We start from the raw sequence: 27,990 nt of genomic DNA on the forward strand, positions 1-27,990 counted from the left end.
GTCAGGACTGAAACACAGGCGACCAGTGAAGGAAGGGGTGGAGGGCTGTCGGTTTCTGGGATCCTGACTCAGTCTGCATTTTGCAGCATCTTCCCAGCAGTCCTTGACCTCCCTGAGCTCGTTTCCTCCTCTGTATTATAGAAATGGGGCCTCCTCACCGGAAGATTTAAGAGAGACGGGGACAAAGACCCCACAAAATGGCAGCTGACATCACTCACTTTTTCCTTTTTACAATTCGATGGACACCTAGTGAAGCCACCCTCGGGGTTCACGCTCCCCATCCCCCGCATCAAGCAACTGACGCCGCAAAAAGCTGCGGCCACAGGGAAGTGCCCAAAGGGAGCAGGACGCCAAAGGAAGGGCGGGTCCCAGAGGCCCAGCCCCGCCCAGCTGCCGTCCTCGGCCTTCACTGGACATCAGCCTCACCTGGGCAGCCTCGGAAAATGCCCGTTTCCAGGTCCTACCCCCAAGAACTGATTGGCGGGTCTGTGCGGGGTCAGAGAATCTGCATTTTAGCCAGATCCCCTCAATCCTTATTCCCAAGTGTCGCAGACGATGCCACAGCCCCTTAAAACCTCAACAGGTCATTGCCATCCTCCGAATAGAAAGAGGGCAGGGCGCAAAATATCAGCCCATCCTCTCCCTCCAAGTGCGGGAAACACCCTCACTAGGCTGCCCAAGGGTCTGCCAATGTGGGAAGGCACAGCAGGTGGCGACCCCTACTCCTGCCAGGGGGCTCTTTCCATCAAATAGTGGGGAACTGTGCGCGGAGGGTCTCCAATCGACCAGAAGGAGCCCCTCTCGCCCTCCTGCGGCTGCCGGTACGGGTCCAGCCAGGGCCGGGAGGGGAAGGCGGCATTCCGGGGGCTGGGAGCCAGAGGTGCTGACGGGGACCCCGCGGCGCGTCTGCAGAGGAGGCCGTGCCAACCCCCCCCCCATAAACTGAACATATCCGGGCTCCCGAGGGCTGTTCCACGCGCAGAGCACGGTTTGATATTGAACAAATCGGCATTACAACAACGAGGACTAATCAGGAAACAATAAAATGGTTAAAAGGCAAGGCTGATCCCAATTCCACGCGCGTGTAAACAGCGCTGGGCGGGCCCGCCGGCTTCTCCGGGTTTCTAAAGGAAAGTGGGAAGGGGCGCGAGGCAGCCGGACGCTTGGGCCCAAAAGGGACCCAATCGAGCCGGGGACCCCGGGCCGGGGCTGGAGCTGAGCCGAACCCCCTCCCCGCCCGCCTCCCGGGCCCGGCCGCCGGCTCATGGCGCCGGCCAACCTGTCAGGCCCGGCCCGGCGGCCCGAGAGCCAGGCTCCAGCCGCGCGCGGACAAAGGAGGGCGGCTGGCCGGCCCCGGGCCCCGCTTACCCGGCGCGGGGCCTGCTGTCCATCCGCTTCTTCTGGCGCACCGGCTGCAGCGGGATGTTGTCCGTCATGTCTCCTGCGCCGCCCGCCTTGGCCGCCGCGCCCCCCGCGCCGCCTGGGCCGCCGCCCGGTCCGGCCTCCGCGCCGCCGCCCGCCGGCGCCGCGCCGCCCCGGGGGAGGAGGCGGCGGCAGCGGGCGGGCCGGGCCCGCAGCGAGGGGGCGAGCTCGCGAGCGCCGGGCCACGCGCGGAGCCGCCCGCGCGGCCCGACCGACGGACACGGGCGCACCATGGGCCCGAGCTCCGCGCCGCGCCCGCTCGCCCCGCGCCTGCCACGGGGGGCGGCCGGCTGTGTCCGCGCCGCCGCCGCCGCCGCCGCCGCAGTGTCCCCGCCCCCGGCCCGCGCCGCGCGCCCCCCACGCGCGCCCACCCGGCCACGCGCCCCCCGCCCACGCCCCGCCGTGCGCGCGCGCGCCCGGCCCCCGCCCCCCGCCGACTTCCGACTTTCACAAGCACACGCGCATCGGTGCACACGCAGCCACGCTCACCTAGCACTTTGCGTCCATTCTCACATTCACACGCGAGCCCTACACACACACACACACACACACACACACACACACACACACACACACTCTCTCTCTCTCTCTCACCTGCTCACTCCCCACCAGCATCCGACATTCACAACCACACACTCACAACTCTACCCACACACCCTGCCGCACTCACCATTAGCTACCTTCTCCATCCTGGATCTCAGGCCTCACACACACGTGCCCCCAGGAAACACAATCACCAGGAAACACAATCACACAGGGACACACACCCTACCTCACTCCGCTTTCCCGGCCCCTCACCCATCATCCTCACTTTCTCACCTGGATCCCGGAGAGTAACAACCACACACGTGCACTCACGCACCTGCACACCCTCATTCTCTCTCACTCACCTCCCTTGGGGCTGACACACGTGCCCTCTCAGTCACACAGACACATTCATCCGCACTGATTCACAATCACATACACGGGACTCCTTCACCCCGACCCTCATCTGCACTTACACACTCCCTCACACAGTGTCCAGGATCCACTACCTTCCAAAGGGCCTGATAAAATTTTGAGAACAGAAAATGAATAGTGGTGAAGGAAGGAGGGAGGGAATTTGAAACAATGATGGAAGAGCCTGCAAGGGTTATACCGTGTAAACTAACCTATTGCAACCAAAGGACGTTTTTAAGTAGGTACACCCAATACATTTCATGTGGGATGTGGGTGCCCTTGAATTCGATTGCTGTGTCTGGGCCCCTGGGTAAAGGAAGGCAGACCCCAAACCAAGAAGTGTGACTTATCTCATGTCCCAATGACGTTCCTCAAGAAAAGCATGTCAGTGGAAGTTGTTGCATTGCACCTTTGAAGGGAAAACAGCATTCTTTGGCTGGTCTGCTTTGCTTTCTGCTTTCTCTCTGTACCGAGACAGTGCCCCACACATAGCATAACACACAGTCAATAGTAAAGGCTTATTGAGTAGAGGAAATGTAACATCCTGACCCACCAATTATGGCATCAGAGGCGGCCCCACCCTCTCCCACCTGCTCCCCAGAGGGCCCCTCTCAAACTCCACCCACTGCAGACCTTCTTCTCCAAGCTCCATTACCACACAAGGTGACAGAAAAGACCAAAGAGATTGTGACCCTTTAATCCACAGTCCCCCACACAACTGATGTTCCATCAACAGTGAGCTGTTGTTTTGATGAAATATAATAACATTGTCATATGAGAAGAGAGGCGATTTTTATTGCCTTTGCCTTTTCCAAATTTCTTCCAGTGCATTTTTATAATCATTGCAGAAGACACTTTAAGAGTCCCTTCCAGCAAGGCAGTCCCTCGGGAAGGGAGGCAATTGAAGTCTTTTATCTTTTCTTGAGAGAGATCCAGATGTTTGCGTGAGATAGCAGAGAGCCCGTGGGGCCTGTAGGAAAGGTGCCAGGGTTCCAGGACAGGAGCAGAGCTGGGGCAGTGATGGGGTGAGAATGGGATGAGGGGCACAGCATGTCTCTTACTGGTCCAGCCCAGCCTTCTTCCCATGGTCCTAGGACTGGTCACCTCAGGGTCCTGCTTTCTGAAGAGCAGCCCCTTTCAGTGGCCCCTGATAGCCCTCTCCATCCAGCAGGCCTTGGGTACAGTAGGCTGCTGACCTCTAGAAGCCTGGAGCAGAAAGGTCTTTAACAAGTAAGCCAACCTAGTCCAGCATCTTCTTTCCAGAAATCAGACCTCTGAGGCCCACAGAGGTCACCAACCTCACCAATAGTTGGTGGACCCAAGTCATACTCTCTCCTGAGACTCTCAGCCCGGCTTACCATGAGCCCCATTTCCATGGATTCCACGCTGGCTGCTTATAGAATGTTGGTGGTAAGTAACAAGAAGTCAAGGGCACTACTAGGGGAGAAGTGGAGGTGGGGAAAATGGGAGCAAGAATCAATAAAAATGTTTTCGGTAAACTCAGGCTGGGGAGAGAAGAAATGAAGTTCTTGTGGTTCCTAGAATCTTCTCTCTGAATGAATTGTCTCTGAACAAATGCCCCAGGTATTCCCTAGAGCAGAGTTTCTCAACCTCCGCACTGCTGGCACTTGGGCTGAATATTTCTTTGCTGGGGGGGCTGTCCTGTGCACTGCACGATGTTTAGCAGCAACCCTGGGTTCCAACCACCACATACCAGTAGCAGCTCAGCTTAAGACCACCAGAGATGTCTTCAGACATTGCAAAGTGTCCCTGGAGAACAAGATGGTCCCTAGTTGAGACCCATGGAGCTGGAATGTGATATTAAATAATTTTTAAACCTCTGGTTAGACTGAGTCTCTAACACTAATCTCATCTTCCCACTCCCCACCCCCTTTTCAGGGAAAAAACTCCATAAGCGCGTTCCACAAGCAACTATAGCTAGGATTTAATAACATGACTTTGTGTACTACTGTTCTTACCTCCAAAAAGACACTAGGGAAAAGACGTTAAGGAAAAGACCACTGAACATTCAATCTTTCATTCAAGTAACCTTCACTGAGGACCTACAATATCCCAGGTACTGGGATGTACAGTTAATAAGACACGCGATCTTGGAGGGTAGCTCAGTGGTAGAGTGCCTGATTAGCATGCACATGGTCCTGGGTTCCATCCCCAGGCTCCCCCCCCACACCCCCCGTTAAAAATAAGTAAACCTAATTATATCCCCCTACCAAAAATTTGTTTTAATAAAAATAAAATAATTTTTAAATTAAAAAAAAGAAGTGTACAATTTGGAGAAACAAAACAAGACACACAATCCCTGTTGCCCAGGGTTGAGGGCTCTGCTGGTTCTTAGAGGTGATAAAAGGCTGAAATGCACAAGGTGACTGGATGACCTGTCTAGCACACTCTTCCAGGTTACCTGTGTCTTTCACTGTCTTTGAGCTATTTTACAACTCTCCAGCTAGCAGAAAACTGGTAGAACTACAAATGATTCTTCTCCATTGAAATGCAGATGAATTTTGTCCAAAGGAGTGCAATTGATTACAGCCCTGTGGATATTGACCATTTTTTGCATCTTTATGTAAATTAACTCCAACTTTCCTGATTGCCTGAAATATGGGAGTTCTTTCAGTTCTCCTTTCAATCGGCTGTAAACCTGTGGATAAAATCTTTGACATTTGTAGGAGCCCTGATTTTCCCTTTTTAAAATGTGATGTTTTAACAGGACAGACATAAAATAAACAAGTAAACATTTCAGAGAGTACAAAATGCCATGTGAATAATACAACAGGGCAATGTGAAAGAAATGTGCTTTTGTTCATCATTCTTACTTGATAAAAAGTTAGCAGCCCTAAGCAATTCCATCCTATTTCTCCCCTATTTCTAAAAACAATGTCCTGGTCTGTGGAATCCCAGATTAGCAGTCCTACTAAATTCCATGACAGTTTCTTCTTCCTCCACTGTGGGCTTCTCCCCATGAGAACATGAAGATGTAGAATCAGCCTCCACCATGATAATGAACTCAGGACATTTAGGGAGGTCAGTGAAAAGAGTTTCTCCCATCAGGATGGCCTGAAAGCCTCCAGAGTAGTCAGCAAGCATTAAAATGCAAAACAAACAGAACAAAAAACTGATTCGTGAGAAGTAAATAGGAGAAAGGGAAAACCTAAATTTCAACACCAGGTGTATCGACAGATGCTGTAGAAGGTCACACGTTTCCCTGCTTTTAATTTAAGGACTCACAATTATCCCTTCAGGATAAAATAAACTTCAGTGTCCTTTGTTCCATGCCTTGTCTTTGGGACACTGCTATTTCTTTTAACTTACGTCTTCTTTGCCTAAAACAATAGATTGTTTACAAAGGGCTGGAGGGTGGAAATGACAGGGGAGGGGAAAAGAGGGGAAGAAATGCAAGTTACTTGGGATGTTCATTCTTCTCCCAGAAAGGTCACTTTCCAGTATTCTTCAAACTTTAAAATGCAAAGCTTGATGCTCCAATCTCAAGGTCTTAAAACCTCAACTGCAACGTCCACTTTTAAGAGGTAAAGTTACTCCCTTGTCCTCATTTTGCCCTAGTTTAGCTAATGCTCCATTTTTCTTTTGTTATTTAGAAATAGTTGGAATTGGCTTTGGCAAAGCGATAAGGACCTGGGGTTTGGGGGGCTTTGTTTTTTAGGCAAAAGCCTGAATTTTCTTGGGTACCAAAAGCATAAACCCCTCAACCAAAAGCAATTGCTTCTCAGGGCATATTAGACTTCAAGAGCTTTGGGAGCCAACTCATTTTCTTTGAACACAAATGAGCATTCCTTGCTTAAGTGGTTAATGATTTTGTTTGGAAACAAGAAAACAGAAATGGGGGAATTGCTGGGACTGAGGATAATTACCCCACAAGAACCATATGCTTTCTCCACTGGAAAGAGTGCCCCTTTTAAATGAATAATTAGAGTTACAGAATCCATAAAGTAAATGGTGCAGGAAAGAAAGCAAAGGTATGAATTCCCTGCTGTGGTGTTTAGATCTTAAAGACAAGTTCAGAATTATGAGTTTAGCCAAATACAGCTCTTTGATGGATTCAAAATGGGCTTCCAACAACCAAGGAAAGAGCCTAGAACCGGCAAGTTTCTGCCATTTTGTCATTTCCAACCACAGGCATCCAAATGTCCTAGGGTAATTTGTCAAAGGCAGGGGTGGGGGTGGGGTTAAACTGTACCCGTAGGAACCAATGAAATAAAACTCCTGCTGAAATACAGTTGCTTATCTGAGTGACCCTATTTGGAAAAGGCACACCTTAAAAATTACCCCACCAGCCTACTTTCTTTTTGCACTTTATTCATGAGGAAATTATTTGAAGCATGTCCACTGCCTTATGAGCTGCAAAGAACCACACCATCTTGAAGGTAAAGGAGTTGTGCACCCCTCTGACCCGCCTGACTTCCTCAGTCTCAGTTGATTGAACCAAGAGAATCCATCTGGTCCAGAGTTGGGACAAATTCCACCCAACTAAGCAGAAGAGTGTTGATTTTCTAAGCCAAACAGGAGAAAAAGTGATGGCCAACATGCTAAATGCTTACTATGTCTCAGATCAGTTGAGTATTAAAATGCATCTCACCATCATCCTATGAATCCAATATTATCCCCATTTTGCAGACTAGGTATCCAAAGTTCCATTAAGTTATCTTGCCCAAGGGCAGGAACCTAGTCAAGAGTTGAGTTGGGCCTTCTCGCCCAAATGAAGAGCCAATGTTCTCATCATGAACCCATCTTTTCCCTAGATGGGAAATGTACCTGTTTCATCTAACTCCTGACTAAGATTCTGCTTCTGGACTTTCTGTGTATCCTGACCTATAACTTTCCTGTTTGGGCCCAAGCGATCTGCTGAGTTGTCAACAACTGGCGCGCTGCTGGGGGAGTTGTCTGTGAAACTCTACTGAAGGGCTTCCTGTAAATGTGCAGATATTTCAACACCTTCCTTGATGTTGTGGTTTAGCTAAACTGACACCTGACTCAACCTTGCAGGGTCAGATGGAAAGCTGAAAAAAATCACCTCCCCCAGACCCTGATCAGGTCAGGTCAATGGCTCCTGGCCAAGTTCTGTTGCCAAAAAGGTGCAACTTTTCCAGTTGGAGGTGGGCCCATCCCAGGCTTTCTCCAGGTCCTCTGCAAATGCCCCTATGCAATGCAACAAATCCTTTCCCAGGACACCTGTCTTTAGACCGGTTCTGGGGGTGCCAACTGAAGGCAGAGGGCCAGCAGGGAAGATGGACCTTTACTCTTTTTGCCATTTTATGGAGATATAATTAACGTATAACTGGAAGTTTATTCTTAAAGTCGAGACTACTGAGATTCCCTTATATCGTCTACCAAGTATGGAAATCAGTTTTGAATAAACAGAACCCACAGAGGAGGACCCAAGAAGGCAGGCAGGTAAGTTCTAGGGCAGCTGTACTACGTACCTTCTGTGTCCTAACTCCGGACTCACTACACTAGGGTGATGTTTACATCACAACCTACTTTTCGAGAATCGGCTTTAAAGATTAGGGCTAAGACAGCCCTACACACACCTACACACACACACAGAAACCACCACAAACACATGGAAACATTCATAATCTCTGTCCCAGCAATTTCTCAAGAATTCACCCTGGAGTTAATTCAAATGCAAAAAAGAAAAAACAAAAAACTGTACCAAAGATGATCAAAATCATTCAATAAAAGCATCGGAAGGAAACATGAATACTGTCTAGCAATAGCTGATTAAACATTTTTGTATTAATTGCAGATATTTTAAGAAGGAAGAGCCAGAAATGGGCTTCACCTTGGAAAGATATCTAAAATACGCAGGAAGGGGAAACATTTTTCACTTAAGTACAACAATCCTCATATATTCGAATCTAGAAAGACATTAAACTATAGGTTAGTATCAAGTGTGAAAAAGGATGAAAATTCTAGATACCTGAGACTAGGGCCCGTTAGTTTAGGTACTTCCAGTTCAGTTACCTAAATGACTGTGCTTATTTTGCTCTGAGTCAAGAGAGTGGCTGCTTCACCCTAAATTTAGAGGAGTTGAGGTCAAAGAACAGACAAACCTTGGGGAGGAGGGTATCCACCAGCAAAGGAAGTTGACACGCAGAGCTCACATCAGGTCAAAGGCCACAGAAGCACAGCTGCCAGACCCTTCCTGGAGGTCAAGAGAACCCTTTCCAGGATGCCGTGTCACCCACATCCACGATGCCACGAGGCTGATGCCCGTTCTTGCCATTAGGTTCACAAACACAGCAAAAGGCAAGAGGGTACTTTGCCGGGAGGACATTAACATGGTCTTGTCCTCATGTCTCTCAAGGAGCACCTTCCCCATCACCCTAAGAATCTTCCCTTGGAATTCAATGCTACCCTCTGTGTGACTCTCAGCCCATCCCCTTCCAAGCAGCCAGCCCTTTAAGTATGCGATGATTTAAAAATATTATCACTTTGCCCAGTGACTTGTACCAGGGTAGGAAGGGTTGAGATGTGGGATAATCTACAGCGTGATAAGCTTTCCATGGTCATGAGCAAAAGTCCTCTTGAAGGACAGGACTCTAATAAAATGCCTTAAAAAGGAAAGATACCAGCCAGCAAGTAAGTTTGTGTGCTTGTAGTGAGTCCAGCAGGGATGTAACCAGATGTGTGGCTTCAATTCCGGGACCCAGAGGGTCCCAAGGCAGCTGGAAGTGACTGTCAAATAAGGAGTCTCAGGTTTAGAGCAGAAACTACCAGAAAAACTTACAGACACGCCTGGTGGGGAAAAAAAGAACCATCCAAAATTTATTCTCCAACAGACAGACAGCATCAGCAGGTAAAACTACAGGGGTTTCTCCGTAGATCATACATTCACAAGGCATTATTAGCTTGACAAGTGAGAAAGCCTCTGGTGTGTTTTCTGTAACAATATCCGCTTCACAGTGTAAACAGGTTCTAGTATTGTGTTCACTTACAATTCCAGAAGGAAAGGCACAACTTGGCAAAAAAAAAAAAAAAAAATTTTTTTTTTTTTGGATCCTAAAGTCAGGTGCAATTACCAAGAGACAAACTTTTGATAGCAGTCCACCCACTTTTCCACATAGAGGGGCAAAGACTTCTCCACCCAGACACGTGGGCCTCTCTCCTTCCTGGTTAAATCGTTAAGACTAACGCTCCGTGGTCTGCTCCATCTGACAGATGCAAAAAGGGGATTGAGGGAAAAAAAAAAAAAAAAGAAATCACAAAAAACACCTTGAATGTCCAGCTGCTCCCACCAATACATCAACTCTTAGGTTTTAAGACAGGGCCTAGGAACACTTCAGCGGTCATCAAATAGGGAAACAGAGACTCTAGCTACAAAAATAACAAATAAATGAGGTAGATAAATTAAAGCTTTCACATCCAGGACTTGCCTGCTCCAACTTGGTAGCCTTCATGCAATCAATACTCCAAAGGGGGACAAAAACAAACTTCATAATTACTTGGCATGAGTTGCAATCAAAGAAATTTTGGTAAAAATTAGCATAAGAAGTTATAAGCAAATAATAAGAAAACACGCCCTTCCATGGGTTTGTTTCAAGAATGAACACCCAGCTCTTTGACAGAGTAGGCACTGGCGAACTTGATCAAGTCACCTGAGATCCCCGCACAGGTGTTCACCTCTCCTGATTTTAGGAAGAAGAAGGCATCTGGAAAGCTCAGGGGGGATGTTGGCACTCTTGGGGCTCTAACTGAACTGTACTTAAATAAGCAGCAACACGTTGACTCTCTAAGGACTCAAAGCAGTCCATCTGAAGGCATCCTACTTAAGGTTCCAAGGCTGAAAACATTTTGGAATTCTACAACCTTGGTTTAAAAAAAAAAAAAAAGTACATTCAAAAAAGGAAAAAAAAAAAAAAGATGGGTGCAGGGTTGGGAGAATACAAAACAGGTCCCTAATTAGACAGCAGACCTTGTCCATTTACCCGCATACAGTCACCGAAGTATACAGTGCCCTCCACCCGCCCCACCCCCCAAACAGGCTAAACCGTTGTCTTTTTCATGGTGGTTTAACAGTTTCCAACTTGAAACAGGTGACAGTCTTTGGAAATAGTTACTCTAGGTTGTACAAAGGTTTTATGTATAGTTTGTCGCAAGTAACAAAACTACTTTGCAAGACCCGCTTCTTTCCAAAATTAAAAAAAAAAATACTAGTCTGTATTTGTTTTAGTATGAATTTTTTTTTCGATTTTTCTTTTTGTTTGTTTCTGTTTTTGCAAAGCAGCATAGCAATATCGTGATTGTAGGACTTGCCTGAGGTTGTGGTCACCACTGTAAACATTATTTGCACATCAGTTAAAAAAACAAAACAAAACAGGAGGAGATGGGTTCTTTAAAAAACAAAAAACCAGAAAAGGTACAGACAGGTCTAGAGAGGTCACTGGTCTGCATTTCTCCATCGACGTGCGTTCTCCTTTAGCTTAGCTGACCGCGATCTTGTTTTCCTCCAGGAAGTGAGGGAACTGGTGTTTGGGAACGCTGTCCACAGCTCCTGGCTTCTCCGCATCTGCACTGACGGCGGCCTGGGAGCCACCCATCTTGGAGAGCGCGGTGTTACTCACCACGGAGCCGGCCCCCAGGGACACCGGGAGCGGAGAGACGCCACCGGTCTGGATCACGGAGATCTCGTTGGTCTTCATGGCCAGGCCGCCGTTGAGCATGGTGGTGTACTGATTCCACACGCCAGGGTCCACGTTCACCGAAGGGGCCAGGATTTCCTTGGGAAACATCTCGGGGACCCTCTTCCCGTCTGTCCCTAACAGAGCCATGGTGTTCTCGATGGCCAGCTTCCGCCCCCGGCGGGCCGAGCTATTGTTGGCCCCGTGCGTCATATAATGGACCTACGGATGGAGGGACAGAAGAAAGGTTTCCACTAAAACAGATCTGATTGCCTGTTGGCAAACCACAGTTAAGGTCTGCATGTGAATTTGGTTGAACAAAACCACAAACAACGAGGTGAATTCGTGTCGACTAAAACAGCATTTTAGTATAACTTATGCTTAAAAATTAGACTTCATATGTTAAAAAAAATCCAGATACTTATTCTCTTGGAGAAGAAAAAAAAGAAAAATCAGATCATCTAGCAACAATGGGCCCAAATTCCCGCCTAGAGGCAAGAAAGAGGAACTGAGGTGGGGAATGCACACTCCAATGTGTCCCCACCCCACTGTTCACCTGTGCACATAAATGAACAGCTACTACCCAGCAGTGTTGTTTCAAGTGCTAGGGTCACAATCTGTGAACACACACACCTACACAGGTAATAAATGGTACAGACTACATACAAGTACTGAGCACGGCAAAATGGGAAAATCTCTAAGACCAGTAGGTTGCGTCACTACCAACATCCTGGTTATTATTTATTCTGTAGTTGTGCAAAATTCTGCCACTGGGAGAAATGAGCAAAGTGTGTGTAAGCATCTCTGTATGACTTCTCCTTTTGTATGAATCTACAATTGCTTGAATAAAAACTTGAGTTAAAAAATAATTTTTAAACAAGAGACCCCGGGGCTCTGATGGAGCCGACATCTTTCAATACACAGTGTGTCAATGACAATCATCATTGCTGCCGAGAAAAACAAGCCTTGTGGGGAAGGCTACACAAAGCCACGGGGAGTGCATGTTCTTTCATCCAGGGCGGCAGACAAGGCGAGGACTCTTCCTTCCAATGAAGAAGGAGATCCTACCGCCTACTGCTTTTCCAGCCTGGCCTCTTCTTCTGCAATTATTTACCTGGTCTGGCTGTTTCGAGTTTTCAAATCCCTTTCAGCTTCTTTTCAGAGTTGAACAATGTGGTAGGTCCTGGGTTTCAAGCATTATTATTTCACCTTCCCTGACATCCTTAGAAGTTAGTAGTTACCATCCCATTGGGGCTCAGAAGTGACCTTGCTCTCAATCGCTCTAAGTATCTGTTAAGATGTTCCAGGCAAAATGTGGAACACTCAAAGCAACGGCAGGTTCAAACCTTCCCCAAGTTAATCCCAGGGCCTGCGAACTAATGTAAGCTTTATATTTTGGGAAATTGAGATTAGAGATTAAGTAATTTATATTCTTCCCCTGACATTTTTGCCAGTTAGACTAAAAACTAAAATAATATAGGTTATTTAAGTTTTTTGTTTAAACTGAGGTAGAGTCGATTTATAATGTGTTAATTTCTGGTGTACAGCATGGTGATTCAGTTATACATATGTATACCCCTTTTCATATTTTTTTCATTATAGGCTATTACAAGGTATTGAATACAGTTCCCTGTGCTATACAGAAGGACCTTGTTGTTCATCTATTTTATACATAATACTTAGTATCTGCAAATCTCGAACTTCCAATTTATCGCTCCTCATCCCTTCCCCCTCTGGTAACCCTCAGTTTGTTTTCTATGTCTGTGAGTCTGTCTCTTGGTGTACGGGTTCATCTGTGTCCTTTAAAGAGTATTTTTTTTAATTTCTAAATTCATGCGTTGTCTTCTAGGTCAACTTTAAGATAAAGTTTCAACCTTTATTCTAACTACGAAGAATTCAACTAGTCTACTCACAGGAGAGGTAGAGAAAAGAGTTCCAGACAAGCACGCCCTGCACACACCAGAGAGGCAGGGTCAACAGGAAAACCTGGGTCCCCAGTTCCCACCCGGGAGAGCTTCCCATCTCCCAGCTAAAATCTTAGATGGAATATATCATATTAAATATAGAACATTCCCTGGAAGGATCCAGCTGCTCGGTGTTAAAGAACGGCTCACAACCTGGAGGCTTTTTCCCTCTAGTGCCAGTGGTACTGCATTATCTATGTTTAACTCAGGGTATTTATTTCAACCTAGCAGGACAGGAAAACAAAAACCAACGTACAGCGCGGGCATCAGTCTGACAGCATATGCGATCCATTTATCACATGACAAATATCCATTTCCAGACTTGATTTCACACATCTACTGAATCAGTTTTCAAAGAAATCAGTGTGCCCCAGTCCTGGAGGGAAAACGACCCACAATGGACTTTACACTCAGAGACGAGACAGGAGCATCAAGTAGAGCACGTGTCCCGTTTCCAGACAGCATTACTTGACTTGTAAGATACATCATTTTACGTGCCACCAAGATTAGAAGAAAATCACCAATTACAGGTACTGACTGCAGTTAGCACTCCAACTTCAGAGATGTTCTACTGTGAGAAAGAATATTTCTTTTCAAAGACTATTTCAAGAGCCAGCTGTGAGACAGGACTATGGAATACCCCATTTGGTCTTTTTTTTTTTTTTTTTGCGGGGGGGTGTTAGGTTTATTTATTTATTTTTAGAGGAGGTACTGGGGATTGAACCCAGGACCTCATGCATGCTAAGCATGCTCTCTACCACTTGAGCTATGCCTTCCTTGCCCCCCCCCATTTGGTCTTAATGGAAGGATTCATCATGGATGAAGGATGCTGCCCTAACACCGAGCCCCCAGCCCTGCTGAAACCCTAAGGAAACTCACCTTTAAGTTGCCCTTGGTGGTGAAAGCTCGCCCACATATGTTACACACAAACGGCTTCTCCCCAGTGTGCGTCCGCTCGTGGATCTGAAGAGCACTGGCGGAGGAGAAGTTCTTCCCGCACCGCGTGCAGCCGTGCTGCTTGGCCTGACGGCGGGGCTGGGCCGCTAACAGAGGTGTCATACCTGGGGACATGGTCGCAGGACCCACAAACGCACCAGGAACTTCAACTTTCACATAGGTTGGCTGGGCTCGGATAAATGTCGACGGAACGCTGCTCCGACCTGGTATGCATAGAAGAAAAAAAAATCCCAGACCTTTATCATCCCACAGTCATTCATGCTTCAAACCAAACAAGGAGCTTTAAGAACAACTGTCCCACTGTTCCAGAGCCTGAAATGGCTTTTAGGAACTTCACATCCCAGAAGGAGCTGTCCTTTTACTTGTCTGCCTGCACAGAGAATAATGACTCAGACACTTCGAGAATTTCACTATTTTGGCTTTTTATAAAGCTACAGGAAACCTGGAAACACATGTAATGCAAAACTGAAAATTCAAATTCCTGTATGAAGTTACTTTTCAAGCAGCCCAATGCCATCTTCCTGGTTCTACGACGTCACTCTTCTCCCATTCTACCATTAATGCCATCAACAGACACCCCACAACTTATATGTGCACTTAAAATAGGATAGACTCTTTTTTTCTCCCTCATTTGTGAACCATTCATTCATTTGTGAAGAGTCATTCATTTGTGAACCCTGCCTTAGGGAGTGGGATTTCAGAATCAAAGAACTATGGCTTATCTCACTGGCCAAAAAGCAGAGCCCACTTTCCCAAATAGTACTTTCCCAGAACGATTACATAAGATCACCCCTATGTCCCCACAGGGCTCAAACACAAATAAAACCCAATCAAAAACAAGTACACTATCCATACCCAGTCTGCACGAACCATCATAAGTAAAAGCATGTCGCTATGATAGAGGAAGTTATTATTCCCCTCTATCCAGAGGTGCATACAGAAAGGCTAATGGCCCTACAGAGGAGCTAGTTCACATATACCACTCTCTCCACTTGTCAAGTTCCACCCAGGCTCCTTTTGGACGACCTTGTGCCCAAAACGGACATAAGTTAAATCCAAAGCTCTATCACCTTCCATCTCAGTGCGGCTGCTCTCGGAGCCGTCTGCTTTGCCGCCAGCATCAGGAGACTTAGACTTGATGCTCTCTGCTTGGCTATTGGCCGGGGAGACTGCCTGGAAGGACGTGGTCTCCAGGACGTCTGGACTTCGGCTCTGATACTCCTGGTCTCCCATCACCGAGGATGAGGAGTCGTTGGTCAGGCCATCACTCTCCACCGAACCGTTTTCTCGGCTGCTCTGCCGCTGCAGGATGAGAGGAGCCGGACCCGCCTTCCCCGGGGCATCTAGGGAAGCCATCACGGTCAACCCCAGAGTAGGTGATGCTGAGTGGATGCTGGGAAGAGGCATGGGGACCTTCGAGGAGCTACTGGGGGCATCCTGACAACAGACTTCATCTACATCGATGCTTTCAACAGCATCATCGTGACAGACGGCACTCGCGCTTCCGTTTTCACTGACCATCATTGGCTCAGGACCCGTAAAGTCACAGGGATTCTCCGGCAGAGGTGTGTTGGGAATCTGACCGCCCATGTGCATCCGGATATGCTGCTGTAACATGACTGCATTGGTAAACTTCTTCTGGCAGATGGGGCACGAATGCTGTGTCTTTGTGGACGTGTTGGTTCGGTGGACCCCGAGGTGAGTCTTCAGGTTGCCTTTGGTGGAAAAGGCTCGACCACAGATTTTACACTGGAACGGTCTCTCCCCGGTGTGGGTGCGGTAATGCATTTTGAGGGAGCTTTGGCAGCTTAAGACACGGTGGCAAATGAGACATTCGTTGGGGTCAGTGGTGGCCTTGTCGATGTTCTCCACCAGCTGCTGCAATTTCAGAGTCTCTGACCCTGGCTCGGGTGTCCCACTCCCTTGGAAGCCACCAACCCTCGGGGAGTTATGGTTTGGCCCCACCCCAGATAGGATGGATCCATCCTCACTTTCTGGAGAAGGCCCAGGCTGCAGGTCATTGGGCAGTGGGCCCCCCATGAGGTCCTTGGGGTTAGTCCCCGAAGAGAGGTTCTGAGGTAGCCCTACACTGGGGGTCCCCGTCACAAGGACAGGCTTGCTGTCTAAAGAGAGGCTGGATTCATCTATGGGGACAGGACCAGAGAGTGCATAGGGAATGCCATTGCCTGCCGCCATTTTGTCGTGGAACTCAGCAAACAGCTGGGGGTTTGCCTTCACCTGGGGATGTCGATGAAAGTGCACCTTGAGGTTGCCCTTGGTGGTGAACCGGTGGCCACAGACAGAACACACGAAGGGTCTCTCTCCGGTGTGGGAGCGGAGGTGGATCTGCAAGGAGCTATCAGTCCCAAAAACCTTGCTACAGTACTTACACTTGTGCTTGTGGAGGACCTCGTCCTTGGGTTTGACATCCACCGGGGACACACTCGGTGGCTTCCCTTTCCCTTTCTTGGACGGGTCTAACGCCACCGTGGAGAAGGGGCTCTGGAAGAGCACAGAGCCTGGGGCCTGAGGTAGCAATGCACCCGGGAGGCGCGACAGGACGTTGGGGAGCACCCGGGTCCCATCTGGCTTCAGGGCGAAGGGCGTCAGCCCAGGGGACACAGAGCTGGCGGCGGAAGGGATGTTTGCGTGAGGTAGCTTGGCTGGTTTCAAGGTGTCCAGAGGCAGACCTTGGCTTCCCGCTTTCTGGCTGAGCAAAGCCACGGCTGCCGAAACCTGCTGGGACACGTGGCTGCCCAGTGTCTTCAGGGTGTCGGCCCCCGCCACGCCGGAGTGGAGGGCGTGGGAGGCCCACATGTTCACCTGAACGCGGATCTGCTCCGTCAGCTGGATCTGCTGGAGCTGCTGCTGCTGCAGGCACAAGATCTGCTCGAGCACCCAGGGGATGCTGCTGGCGCTGGGCAGGGGGGCGGGCGGCACGTCCGCGCTCCGCTGGTTCACGGCCACCTTGGTGCCCCGCAGCGCCTGCAGAGTGACGTTGGTGTTGGCCACTTTGCCTTTGGGTAAATAGCTTATGTCCTGGGGTGCGGGGGGCAGGGCGGCCTCCGTCTTCAAGTACACAACCGGCTCTGCCCCCGGCTTCTCCTTCGTGTCCCCTGAGCTGCCACCATCCTCCCTGTGACCGTCCTTCCTGCTGGGACTGTGTGGCTGGTGGCTCAGCACAGCCCCGGAGAAGTCTTCTGAAGGCACCGGCCCCTCGCTGTCGTTCATGATGAGGACAGGTGGATTTTTAGTGCAATTTTTCTTGTGGTCTAAGAACTCCGAGAAACTGAAGAACTCGGCACAGCATTTCTCACAGATGTGAGTCTCCTCCCGCCGAGGCCTCTTTGTGACCGCTCCGTCCACATTCGTGTCGTCACCACTCCCTGGGTGGCTCATTGGAGCACCTGCGACGAGAAAGAAAAAGCTAAGAACTCCACCCAAGAGAGGACACAGGGCAATTTCTTAGGAAAAACCACAACTCACATGACATAGGTCTTCATGATCTGTGTCCCAAAACACAGAAGACTGTGTAAGGGAACGAGGCATCCAGAGTCTCAATGAACCAACCACGTAGGTTGTGGGTCAGATTATAACCACCCCCTGCAAATGTCCAGTCCTAACCGTTGCACCTGTGCGTGTGACCCTCTTTGGAGAGGGGGGTCACTGGCAATGTAATTAGGGGGAGTCCCAAGCCCAAAGCCTGGTGTCCTTAAAGAGAAAAAGGAGATGCCACAGAGAATAAGGCTATGTGAAGACGGCACAGGAGGTAAGCGGCTCTAAGCCAAGGATGGCTGGAAGTCACGAGAAGGCAGGGAGGCCCCAGAACCTGCAGAAGGAACCAAGCCTGCCCATACCTAAACTCAAGTGCCTGGCTTCCAGGACTGTGAGAATAAACCTGTTTGCCTTAAGCCACCTGGTTTGTGCCAGCTTGTGAAGGCAGTCCTGGGAAAACCCATACCATTTGTTAAAGGCAGATATTCTGAGGAATATTTTCATATATAGAAAAAAAGAAAAGATTGTGTGTTTAAGATAAAGACTTCACTAGACTAGCCCTTCTAGACTAGGAAAAAAACCTACAGAAATGTCTTCCAGAACGTTCACAGGGTTAAGCCATTACATAAAGACAGAAGGCAAGGAAGGGATGGGAAGGCTGGATTTTATTCCTCACCTTCCATTTGCAGCTTCTACTGCTGTTATAGAAAAATCAAACAGCAGCCCTACCCTGAGCAGCTACAGCCCTAAAAAATGACTGCTCTGTGGATTTGCGACTGGGTCCTATTTCCTTCATGGTGAGTACTAGTCTGTACCTTAAAACGCCTGTCTTGAGACAGTGCTTTAACCAGACACCTGGGTCCTGGTGGCGGGAGAATCTCTAGGCTACTTTATCGTTCTCATTTCCTGGTTATCCTCTTATGTGTACACCCTGACAAGTCCTACAGGCACACTGCAGGCCCAGAGACCCCAGGTGTTCAGATCTAAGCCCCGGACACTTGCACACGTACACAAAGATCTATGCAGGAAGAAGGGTATGTTCTACAGACATGTTCATAGCCACAAAAAAAAATCAAATTTGGTCTCACCACAGTGCAAAAACTACGCAGAATTTCCACCTCTCCTGACAGGGAGACAGCAGTCAGGTGGAAGCGGGTTACAGAACAGCACGTAACCTGTTACCATTTTTGTTTAAAGCAAAGACCTATTTGAAACGAGCAAATGCATGGGGGAAAAGGCCAGGAAGGATCCACTTACATTTTTTTAAATAAAATGATCACTTTTTAAAGCAAACTAACCTATTTTTATCTTGCCTCTCTATGTCTTCCTGGGTGATTTCTATTCCTCAACACTGAGGAGTCAGTCAACAATTTGGGGAAGGGGTTGATCTTGAAACAAAGTATTTCTCTTGAGAAAGACCCCTAGTTTTCAACAGACTTTCAAACACTCACTCTTTTACATTTGCGTAGCATGGCCTTAATCAACTGGCTTAATCTTCCCTCATTTCAGACTGGGTAATGGTCAGAAGTTTTGCAAGGTGTGTGTGAGTTGCGGGGTGGGCCAGGAGAAAGAAAAGAGGGCCAGTCGTCAGTAACAGGTTTGACACAATGGGCTTACCCCTCGGGACTTCTAGTAAATGTGTACCATCATAACAAGCTCATAAGGTAGACGCTTGGGTTTAGGGGTGTGATTAATTTAAGAGTTTTGTTGAGTTTGCTCTGCACCTGGCATCCTCGTAGGGTCTGGGGAAAGGGCAGATACTGAAGGTGTTCGTAAACATTAGTTTCTCCATCGTTTCTCCCTCTGCGGCTGATTAGCAGCTGGACAACTAGGGCTGCTGAAAACGGTCAGACCTACAACAGTCATCCAATGCTTCACTCACTTCACCATGCTCCCCTCCTCCTATGTGCAAGGCAGGGGCTAGCGGGTCCGACAATGAGAAGATGAGCAGCCTGATAGCCACGCGCGGTTCTGACCCGAACCTCTAGGTGCCCCCTGCTTGCAACTACTAATCCCATCCTATCAGACATCAGCCCCACCAACGCAAGCAGTGGTGATCCGTCCAAAGCAATATGGGAAAAAGAAAACCTAGTCATAGATAACTTTTGGCCACTCACTATGTACCACGTGGAAATTTGTATGTTATTCACAACTCCAGGAGGTAGAGACTATTACCCTTAATAGAGGGGGAAATGGAGGCACCAAGGACATTAACTTCCCCCAAGCAAGTCAACTGGTAAACTGCTGCACCAATATCAAAACCCAAGCTTACAGGACCCAGACCTTCCTTTTGAACACTTCCTTCATATACTTCCTATCGTAGCGTGTTTCTTCTGTTGAGACCACAACTGTCTTTTCTCTTACAGAAACCAGGGGGGCGGGGGGGGGGTTGCTGAGGGATGGGGAGAGTTTAAGTGAGAACCAAATTACCCACCGCCACTTCCATGTGGAGATCAACAGGTAGGTACTTCCTTCCAGCCCCAATACCTCAAAACAATCATCTTTCCAAGAATCAAGTTAAAAGCGCTCGTCAATTCCCAGAACCCTTGAGATAGTATCTACTATTATGCTTTCCCAAGAGGTAAAGGCGGCGCCTGTGGGGGTGTTAGAGCAATTCTGGCAATTATGTATCAAGAACTTTAGAAATGGAACTTTATGAAGTTTCTCGGGAGGTAAATACACACGGCATATAAAGAGATACAACGTCTTCAGAGCACCATCCACCAACACCATATTAATTCTAGTGTAATGTTCCTTGCACCCAGCAGTTCCCTTGTGAGGGGGTTTACTTTCTGTGATACCAGAATACAGGTCTCACGTTAACAAACAGACTCCACAAAAATGGATGCCCTGCCCTCTGGTCCACCGGCATGGGTCGGATGAAGTAATTCAGGGCACCGGAACAAAGATGAGTACTTTGCAGCCTAAGAAAATAAGCAGGTCCTTATTATGTGTGCTTGCTCTAAGGACAACCACCCGAGATTTATTTCAAGAGAAGGAAAAAGGGGTAGAGGACAGGATGTATATATAATGTGCTCCCCTTTGTGTTTGGGGATAAAGATGTAAATGTGAACACGGGAAACTTCTGAAATAAAAGACCCTGTAACCCCTCTCTACTTCTTGGAGCACCAGCCCAAGGTGGACGAGAAAGCTTAACATGTATACAGTTTTGTACTTCAGCGGCTTCTTTTTAACTAGCATGTTACACCCTCGTCTCAGTCATTCTACTTCTGGAAATCTCTTACAAAGCCCGTGTACAAATGCCCGTTCCTCTTTTTAAGGGCCAAAGCAAAAAACTACAACCATCCTCTATCAACAGCAACGAAGCACTTACACTTTAACTCATTTATCTTTGTAGCCACATACACAAGCATTTGTGTTCCCAATTTGCAAATGTGGAAACTGAGGCTGAGAAATAACTCACTCAAGGTGCCATACTGCTAGCTAGAAATCCAAGAGCAGGGTTTGTGTTCTTCAGTACTATTTAAGAGGGGTACCAAAGTCAGTCACCTAATTTATAACTGCTCCTTCTGGAGCAGTTTCTCAAACTTTTTTTTTTTTTTTCCATTTTACCCCTCTGTGAAGGCTTTTAAAGCATTTTTCTCCTAATCACCCTCCACCATGAAATTTTAATACTACAAATATGTTGTATATCACTTTACACACAGTGGTCCTTTGGAAGGCCACAAACCACTGTAACATCAATAAACGTTTTTGTTCCACCCTCCCCCAAAAACACAATTTTCACCCCCTTGGGGACAATATTCCCTCACTGAAAATGCTTTCTAGAGCAGGTTTCCTTTAAACCAGGGTCCATGAAACTGGACAGGAAAAAAATGGCAACCTTATTTTCACTAAGCTGAACCAAAATTTAACATTTCTTTCAATCATGGACGTGGGGCACAGACCAGGGTGGTATTCGCAGAACCTGCGCGTGTATCGTCACCTTCATATGGTGTTAATGTAGTTGCGTTACCAGAAATTCTGGTTACTGGACTGACTGCTAGATCTTATTTATTGTCTTCGTAAAAAAGCACATGTTACCCTATCACAAATATTTTCATTTTTGATAACTATATCTCAAGGCAATTTATCTCCTTGGTATCTCTATGTCTTTCATCTTACGCATTTAATTAAATACATTCTGTTGAGAAGAGGGCTGTGGCACAAAAAAGGTTAAGCTCCCTGCCGGAGAAGGATCCCACAGTTCCCAAGAGTGATTTACAACCTGAATACCAGTTTGCCTTCACTGTATACACAGGCTCGCCTCTTCTGCAGCCTCGAAGCAATACTGGGAACATCCCACTTGAGTCTTAAAACAGCAGGAGCTCTGTTTGCTGGCGCAGTAAAAAGTACTTCTCCATCCAGACCACCACTGGCAAACACTGAGAGCGTATTTGCCAAAGAGGAAGAGGACTCTGTTATGAACAATTGCTGGGTATGTTTAAGTTAACCCTTCCAAAAGGAGAAAGCAAAGTTCAGAGGGATCACACAGCAACTAGACCTTCCATCCTTCCACCCCACCCCCACTCCGAATTTTAGGAATGTTATCTCTCAGCATCTAGTTATCCAATAAGTTGGAAGAATGCAGCAAACCCAGCAGGGGTCTTAGATTCAATCACTGCCAAATGGATAGAAAATACTCTTACTATTGTATGGGAAGAAAAGGCTCATCTCCTAGAGGCCAAATTCTGGAGCCGGTGAAAATGCTTAAAAAACAAACCTGTGTATCTTGAGAAAAGCATTGTCCCTCAGGCTTATCTGTTCTCCCCCCACTCCTATATTAAAAGAACTACAATGAGTAGATTATCTAAAGCACATAATATCGTCTACCCTACCCCCACCCGCAGGATAATTGCTTACCCCCAAAAAACAAAAGGAAACTGAGATGTTCTTAAGTCCTGAACCAGTTTGAAGAAGGTGTCGTTTTACCCCCGTTTAATTTTACATCTGAATTCAGCAATCCGGGAGAAACACTTAAGAATACGCCTTTAACTCAATTTGTAGGTGGCAAATGAGAGCTGTAATTAAGTTTCTACTTAATTAAGGTGTAAGAAATTGTTCCAAACGGTCTTGGATCAAAATTCAGGGAGACTGTTGAAAAGAGGGGGGAAAAAAGGAGTAAAAGAATCAGTGTTTTGGGACTAAGGTGTGTGAGAGCTGCTATGTATGCTGTAGAGATAAGTCCCATTTGGCCTCAACTGAAGCTCACATTTTAAGCAGTCTGTAAACTCCATGCAAGCAGGAGCTTTTGTTCCCTCCTTCTCCAGAGCCCCCTAGAACAAAGCCTGACATACTCGAAATTTGGGGGGAGAATGGATGGCAGTGACCAGAGATGCAGTTCTTGTCTGGATTTAGAGACTTCTAAAATTGTTTAGATGCTTCTTTCAATAATCAAAAGCACAGCAGGTTAACGAACTTCTTGAACTCTCTTCCCATCATCTTTTCCAGGGCAGTGACGCCCAGAACACCAAATACAAGCTCTCCTTTATTTCCAACTTGCTTCCCAGGACCTCGTAATCTAAAGCCTGCAAAGGCACATCTCAAAAATTAAAAGGGAGGAGAGATCAAACTCAACCAGCCAAACCTTCACCATGGCTGCCTCACCAAAGAAACGGATAGAAAATCCAACCCCATAACCAACTTCTCCAAAACCATGATCAACAGGGCTTCTGGGATTCAGAGCAAATCAGACAAGATAAGGAAACCCCGGGCAAGCCAGTGTAGCCAGAAGCCACAGTTTACACTACAATGAGTAAAAATGAGAATTACAGATAACGTACTTGAGGTCCCTAGCCTAGTGTCCGGCACACAGTAGGCTGCAGATAAAACTGCATAATTATCTCAACTGGTCATTCAGCACCACCGTCACATGATAAAAACTGAACATAATTACTGATCATATTTGCAGCACACATTTCCTTTTATAGTTGGAACTACCTCAACAGGACACTTCATCTCCACGGTACAGAGGAAGAGCCCAAAAGCTCAAGGAAATCTGAGCCAGTCTCAAGGTTACACAGCTGAATGTCATACAACCAGACTGGAATGCACAACCCACTCTAAAAACCTTACCTAGAAACCTAACTTCATTCTAAGAGGAAGCACTAGCTCTATCTCCTGCCTCCCAAGATGGCTCCCCAGCTCCCCACCAAGAGGAAGCCGGGAGACGCTTGAAGGGCCCAACTATCGTTGACTTGTGCAATTTCTTCTCAACGGAACAAGAGGAGCCGTGGGCAAGTTGCAGCCCCTCTCCCTTTCAGAAACTCGGATAGAAGCACAAAGTCGGCCTGCAACATTAACTAATGCTACTATCAACAAGATTTTCCTCTCCCTCAATTAAAATAGGAACTCTCAAGTGCCCTATTCCCAGAATCCTTACTGCCAATGTAGGTCACTTCAGTTTAGAAACTGAGGTTAGGCAGTTATTTGAAATTTGGGAATCTTAATCGTTGAAGGTTGTAATCCAGTTTAGCACAAAAGGCATTTGAAACTCTTTTGAGAAAATGCTAATTTTCCTATATGTGGCCTGAGTCCTCCGACCACCTGCAGATTTTTTGATCTGCTAATTGATCACCAGACTTCATTTTCCTTCCTCAAAACTGCATTCTTTACAAGTGGGTCTCAAACTGGCTTTGCAAAATAAGACCAGTCTAAACTGGATTTTCAAAAATTTTAAAAACACACAGAGAGGCTGCTCAAATGCAAAATGCATCCATTGAAATGTACTGCTTGGGACAACTATCTTCTGTCTCATGGTGGCAACTGGGGGCTCTGGAAACACATTCTAGGATCAAGGATCAAGTATCAAGGAATTCTTTCCAAGATTTCCAAAGACTTGGTAAAGAATACCCGGCACAGCCAGGGATAGCGCAAACAACTGACTAGAGTCCCCCAGGGGCGCCCATCCCTGGTCCTGCCTAGCGCTCCACATCCCCCAGGACCAGCCTGACCCACTCATCAGGTGTGAGCCGGTACCTGCGAGGGGACCCGCCTCTCAGCAAAGGGCGAGGTTCCAGGCTGGGCCTCCAGGGGGCGCCCGCGCGCAACTCGGCTGTCCACTCCAACCCGAGCGATCAATAGCAGCTCCCCCTCCCAAATCGTGGAGGGAGCGCACAGTTAGGCCGGAGATCCCAACGCGCTAGGGTTAACTGACTGCAAACTCCAGCCAGCATTAATTTAACAAGCCCCCCGTAACAAGGTCCCCCTAAGGTGCCAAATACCACCAAAGGCCCCACTTGAGTGCGCCCACCCAAAATGAAGAGGGTAGGGGGAAGAGGAGGTCAGAGCAGGACCAGGGGAGGGGTCAGAGCCAGGAGCTAGCCCCTCCTCTCCAGAGGAAGCAGGCGGGCGGAGGGTTAACCCTTTTGTTCCAGGTGGGCCAGGCAACCAAGCCTCTCCATTCTCCCCCCCAACCCCCTCCCAAGGCACAAAGAGAGTCCAACCTCCTCCGACCTCGGGTGCGCGCTGCCCTGACCATCCGACGCCCGAAAACGCATAGCCGCCCCCTCGGTCAAGCCGATCTCTTTCATTTGCCCTGGAAAAATGTTATTTGGGGGCAGATAAGGATTTACAGTATCTTAGAAGTTTGGGAAATTTATTACATTGCCTCCCCGAAATAAAGGGTATGGTGGCCAAAAAGTAGCGACCGTCTTCCGATCGGAGTTGTGGCACAAGGAAGGTCTGGGGTTGCCGCGCACATCCCCATCACTAGGTGAGAAATTAGAAAGCAGGCGGCGAGGAGAGGGAAGCGACCAAGGCCCAAGAGGAGGTTAAAGACGCCCCCTCCCCCCACGCATACGCTAAAAACTTATCAGGCGACAATTTGGCGGGCCAGGACGGAGGGAAGATAGTGGGAAATCGACTCACTCCTAAAGCCCCTCGGTTAAATGATTAGGAAGAGAGGCGTTTGCTCGGCAGCTCCCGACAGGGCTGGGGGTCCTGGACTCCTCCCGACCCTCGAGACGCGCGGCGCGGAAGCGTGGGCCGGGTCAGCCCCGGGAGCTCGCCCTGGCCGCGACCGCCCAGCCCTGGCCCGACCTCTCCCCTCTGGCCCCGGGGCGCGCTTTTGGAAAGCCGGGTGCCCTAGAAAAGCCACGCAAAAAGCCTGGTCGGTGCACCCCAGCGGGGCTGCCTTGCTCCCGCGACCCCCGCCCCTGGGGGCCCGCACCTCTCCCGCCCGCTGCGGTTATTTTTAGGAAGTCGGAAATCAAAGATGGCTGGAGGTCAGGCCCCGAAAGGTTAGGGCGAAGATCGGCAGGCGGCGTAGCCCCGAGAGAAAAAGCGAAAACCAGAAAAAAATTTTTTAAAAAGGGAAATATTATGCCCTTCTCGTCCACCTCTTCGGGCCTTCCAATCCCCTCCGCAGCGCGGGTGGCCCGAACCCCGGCTCCTGTGGGTGGGGAGAGGTCGCGCCCCTGCCCCCCTTTGCCCGGGAGGGGCGCGTGCAACAGATCGCCCTCCCCCGGGGGGTCTTCCAAGCATGCGCCCCTTCCCCAGCCTCCTAGCAAAGCCCCCAATGGGTGAGGGAAAGGGTGGGGACCCCCGGGGTCTTTCTTTTAAAAGCGGCGCCAGGAGGGAGGAGGGGAGCCTAAGTTACAAGTGGGGGGGAGGTTTGTAGTAAGGGGAGTGGAACCAATTAAGAGGGGCAGAGGACAAGGAGAAGGGAACCTTTCAGGAATGAGAGGGACAGAGAAGAGGCTGGGGTCAATTTTACAATAAGAGGAGATAGACCTGGGGGTGAAACTTACACGAGGGGGAAAGCGGTAAAAGTGTAAAATTAACGAGGGTGGGGGGTGGGGAATGAGGCTACCGCTCTTCTCAGAACTGAGCCCCCAGATCTCGGTTCCAGAACCTGCGGTGGAAGCCGCTGGCTCCCCAAAGCCCGCGCCTTCAAGGGTCCCGCGAGCGTCCGGGAAACTGCCCGCCCGGGGCGTGCGCCCCCAGCCCCACTCACCCGGCTCCCCCGCCGCCGGCGCCGCTGGGGCCGCATCTGCAAACTCCGGGGCCGGCTGCCGCGGTTGCTGCTCGCCCTGGTCCTCCTCCGAGTTGATGTGTTGCGGTTTCGCCTGCTTACGCCTCGACATGGTGCGAGCATCGGGGCGCCTGGAGAGCCGCGGTTATTTGCCCACTCCGCCACAAATTCCTGGAGTTGGGAAATTTACCCCCCTTCGGCCGGAACGCGCATGTCCCAGTAATTATTATTATCAATAATGCATTGCGATTTATCATGAGCCCTGACAGCTGATTGGCCTGGGTCCAAGACCTCAGAGATCATTTAAATAAGCCCTCATTGATCAGGGAGGGGCGAGGCATTCTGGGCTTTGTAGTCCGGCCCTACAAGCGACAGAGGCGTGTTCATCCAGGGAGCGCAACTAATTAGCATCCGGCCTCAGATTGGCTGGATCGTGGACGAAATCAGAGGGGGACCCATCCTCGCTTCAGCTATCTGAGTCCTTGGAGAGAAAAAGAAAAATAATTTTGTTCTTACTAAAAACCAGGAGTTTCCGTAAAAGTTCTGGAACCAGCATATTTGGTAGTGCGCTCAAAAATTACTTTTTTAAGGTTGATGTCCGCGCAAGCCGGGGAGGAAGGTCTTTTCAGTGGAATATTTTGGTTCAATTTTTATATCTACAAAACAAAAAACAAAAAGACAGATTTGACCCGTGTCCCCTCCCATATTCTTTTTCATTTAAATGTTTAAATTGAGTTTCGAGATAACCAGAAGAATGGTGAATGGTGGTCTATTCAAACTTCCCCACCCGATCTCAATTCTTAAATTGGCCTTTGAATTTCCAAAATTTCAGACTATTCCCTCACCATGATTTATTTCCTTTAAATGCTGAATAACAGCCTCCAGAAGTCATATTCAAAAAGTTTGGTTTATTGTTACACTACAGACCTTGATTTGGGTTTTTTTCACTTTAAAATGACTGGATACTAAACATAGAAAAAGCAGATTAAAAGTGAGTATAGTCAGAGATAATATCAAAACAACACGCAGTTGCATTTTTTCCCCACAAGCCATTAAAGTCTGATAACATCATTTTATTACTGAGACAATTCTCTTTACATCTCTCATGGATCAGCAGTAGGCATTGTCAGTGACTGGGTGTTGCTAAACTAATCATTATGGAAATTTTTTGAAATATGGACTTTACTATGGGAAAAATACATAGTTCAAAGTGATTGCATCACCCTGATATGGGGAATGCCTGGAATTTTCTAAAACTGTGTGTGTGTATAATATATATATATAGTAAATCTCTCTGTATTTTATTCCATTAACTGCCTTGCATGATGTAAATGCTCAATAAATGTTGAATAAATGATGAAATCTTCAATCTTCTAAGTCTTCATTGGTTTCCATGGCATCTCTGGGAAGGCATCTTTATTTAATATTTACTTCATTGTAAGGAACTGTGCAATTATAAACCCTTCCTCCACATTTGTGCATTGCATTTTCTTGATTAGTTATTCATCAGGTTCCCAGCTTGTAAGAGTTTCTTATAAACTCATTGGGAATGCAAGCAAAATAGAAAGCTAAGCTCATAAAT

The 27,990-nt window shown here is 48.1% G+C and overlaps 2 protein-coding genes across 5 annotated transcripts in view; both read right to left on the minus strand.

Moving 5' to 3' along the window:
• Positions 1-1,526, minus strand: part of ATP9A (ATPase phospholipid transporting 9A (putative)) — a 121,581-nt gene extending 120,055 nt beyond the window's left edge. For 2 of the 3 annotated variants that reach the window (XR_012500666.1, XM_074347448.1), the window contains exon 1: positions 1,369-1,526. Coding sequence is in view for 1 of the 3 variants with exons in the window: in XM_074347448.1 (XP_074203549.1) it covers positions 1,369-1,436 (68 nt within the window). In the remaining 2 variants the exon portion in view is untranslated. The remainder of the gene's footprint in view (positions 1-1,368) is intronic. The other variant, XM_074347449.1, reaches the window with a different exon arrangement.
• A 7,619-nt stretch (positions 1,527-9,145) lies between these two features.
• SALL4 (spalt like transcription factor 4) lies at positions 9,146-26,807 on the minus strand. 2 transcript variants are annotated; one of them, XM_010958604.3, is made up of 4 exons: positions 26,391-26,807; positions 15,010-17,346; positions 13,862-14,142; positions 9,146-11,240 (listed from the first exon to the last, which is right to left on the minus strand). In XM_010958604.3, exons 1-4 carry the CDS (start codon positions 26,518-26,520, stop codon positions 10,821-10,823), a joined length of 3,168 nt encoding a protein of 1,055 aa, XP_010956906.1. In that variant the 5' UTR covers positions 26,521-26,807; the 3' UTR covers positions 9,146-10,820. The 2 variants fall into 2 exon arrangements, with proteins under 2 accessions (XP_010956906.1, XP_074203553.1); XM_074347452.1 differs by lacking the exon at positions 26,391-26,807 and adding an exon at positions 17,426-22,047.
• Positions 26,808-27,990: the final 1,183 nt, after the last annotated feature.

The sequence above is a fragment of the Camelus bactrianus genome, chromosome 19 (genome assembly GCF_048773025.1).
Source record: "Camelus bactrianus isolate YW-2024 breed Bactrian camel chromosome 19, ASM4877302v1, whole genome shotgun sequence".
In the NCBI taxonomy this organism is placed as follows: domain Eukaryota; kingdom Metazoa; phylum Chordata; class Mammalia; order Artiodactyla; family Camelidae; genus Camelus; species Camelus bactrianus.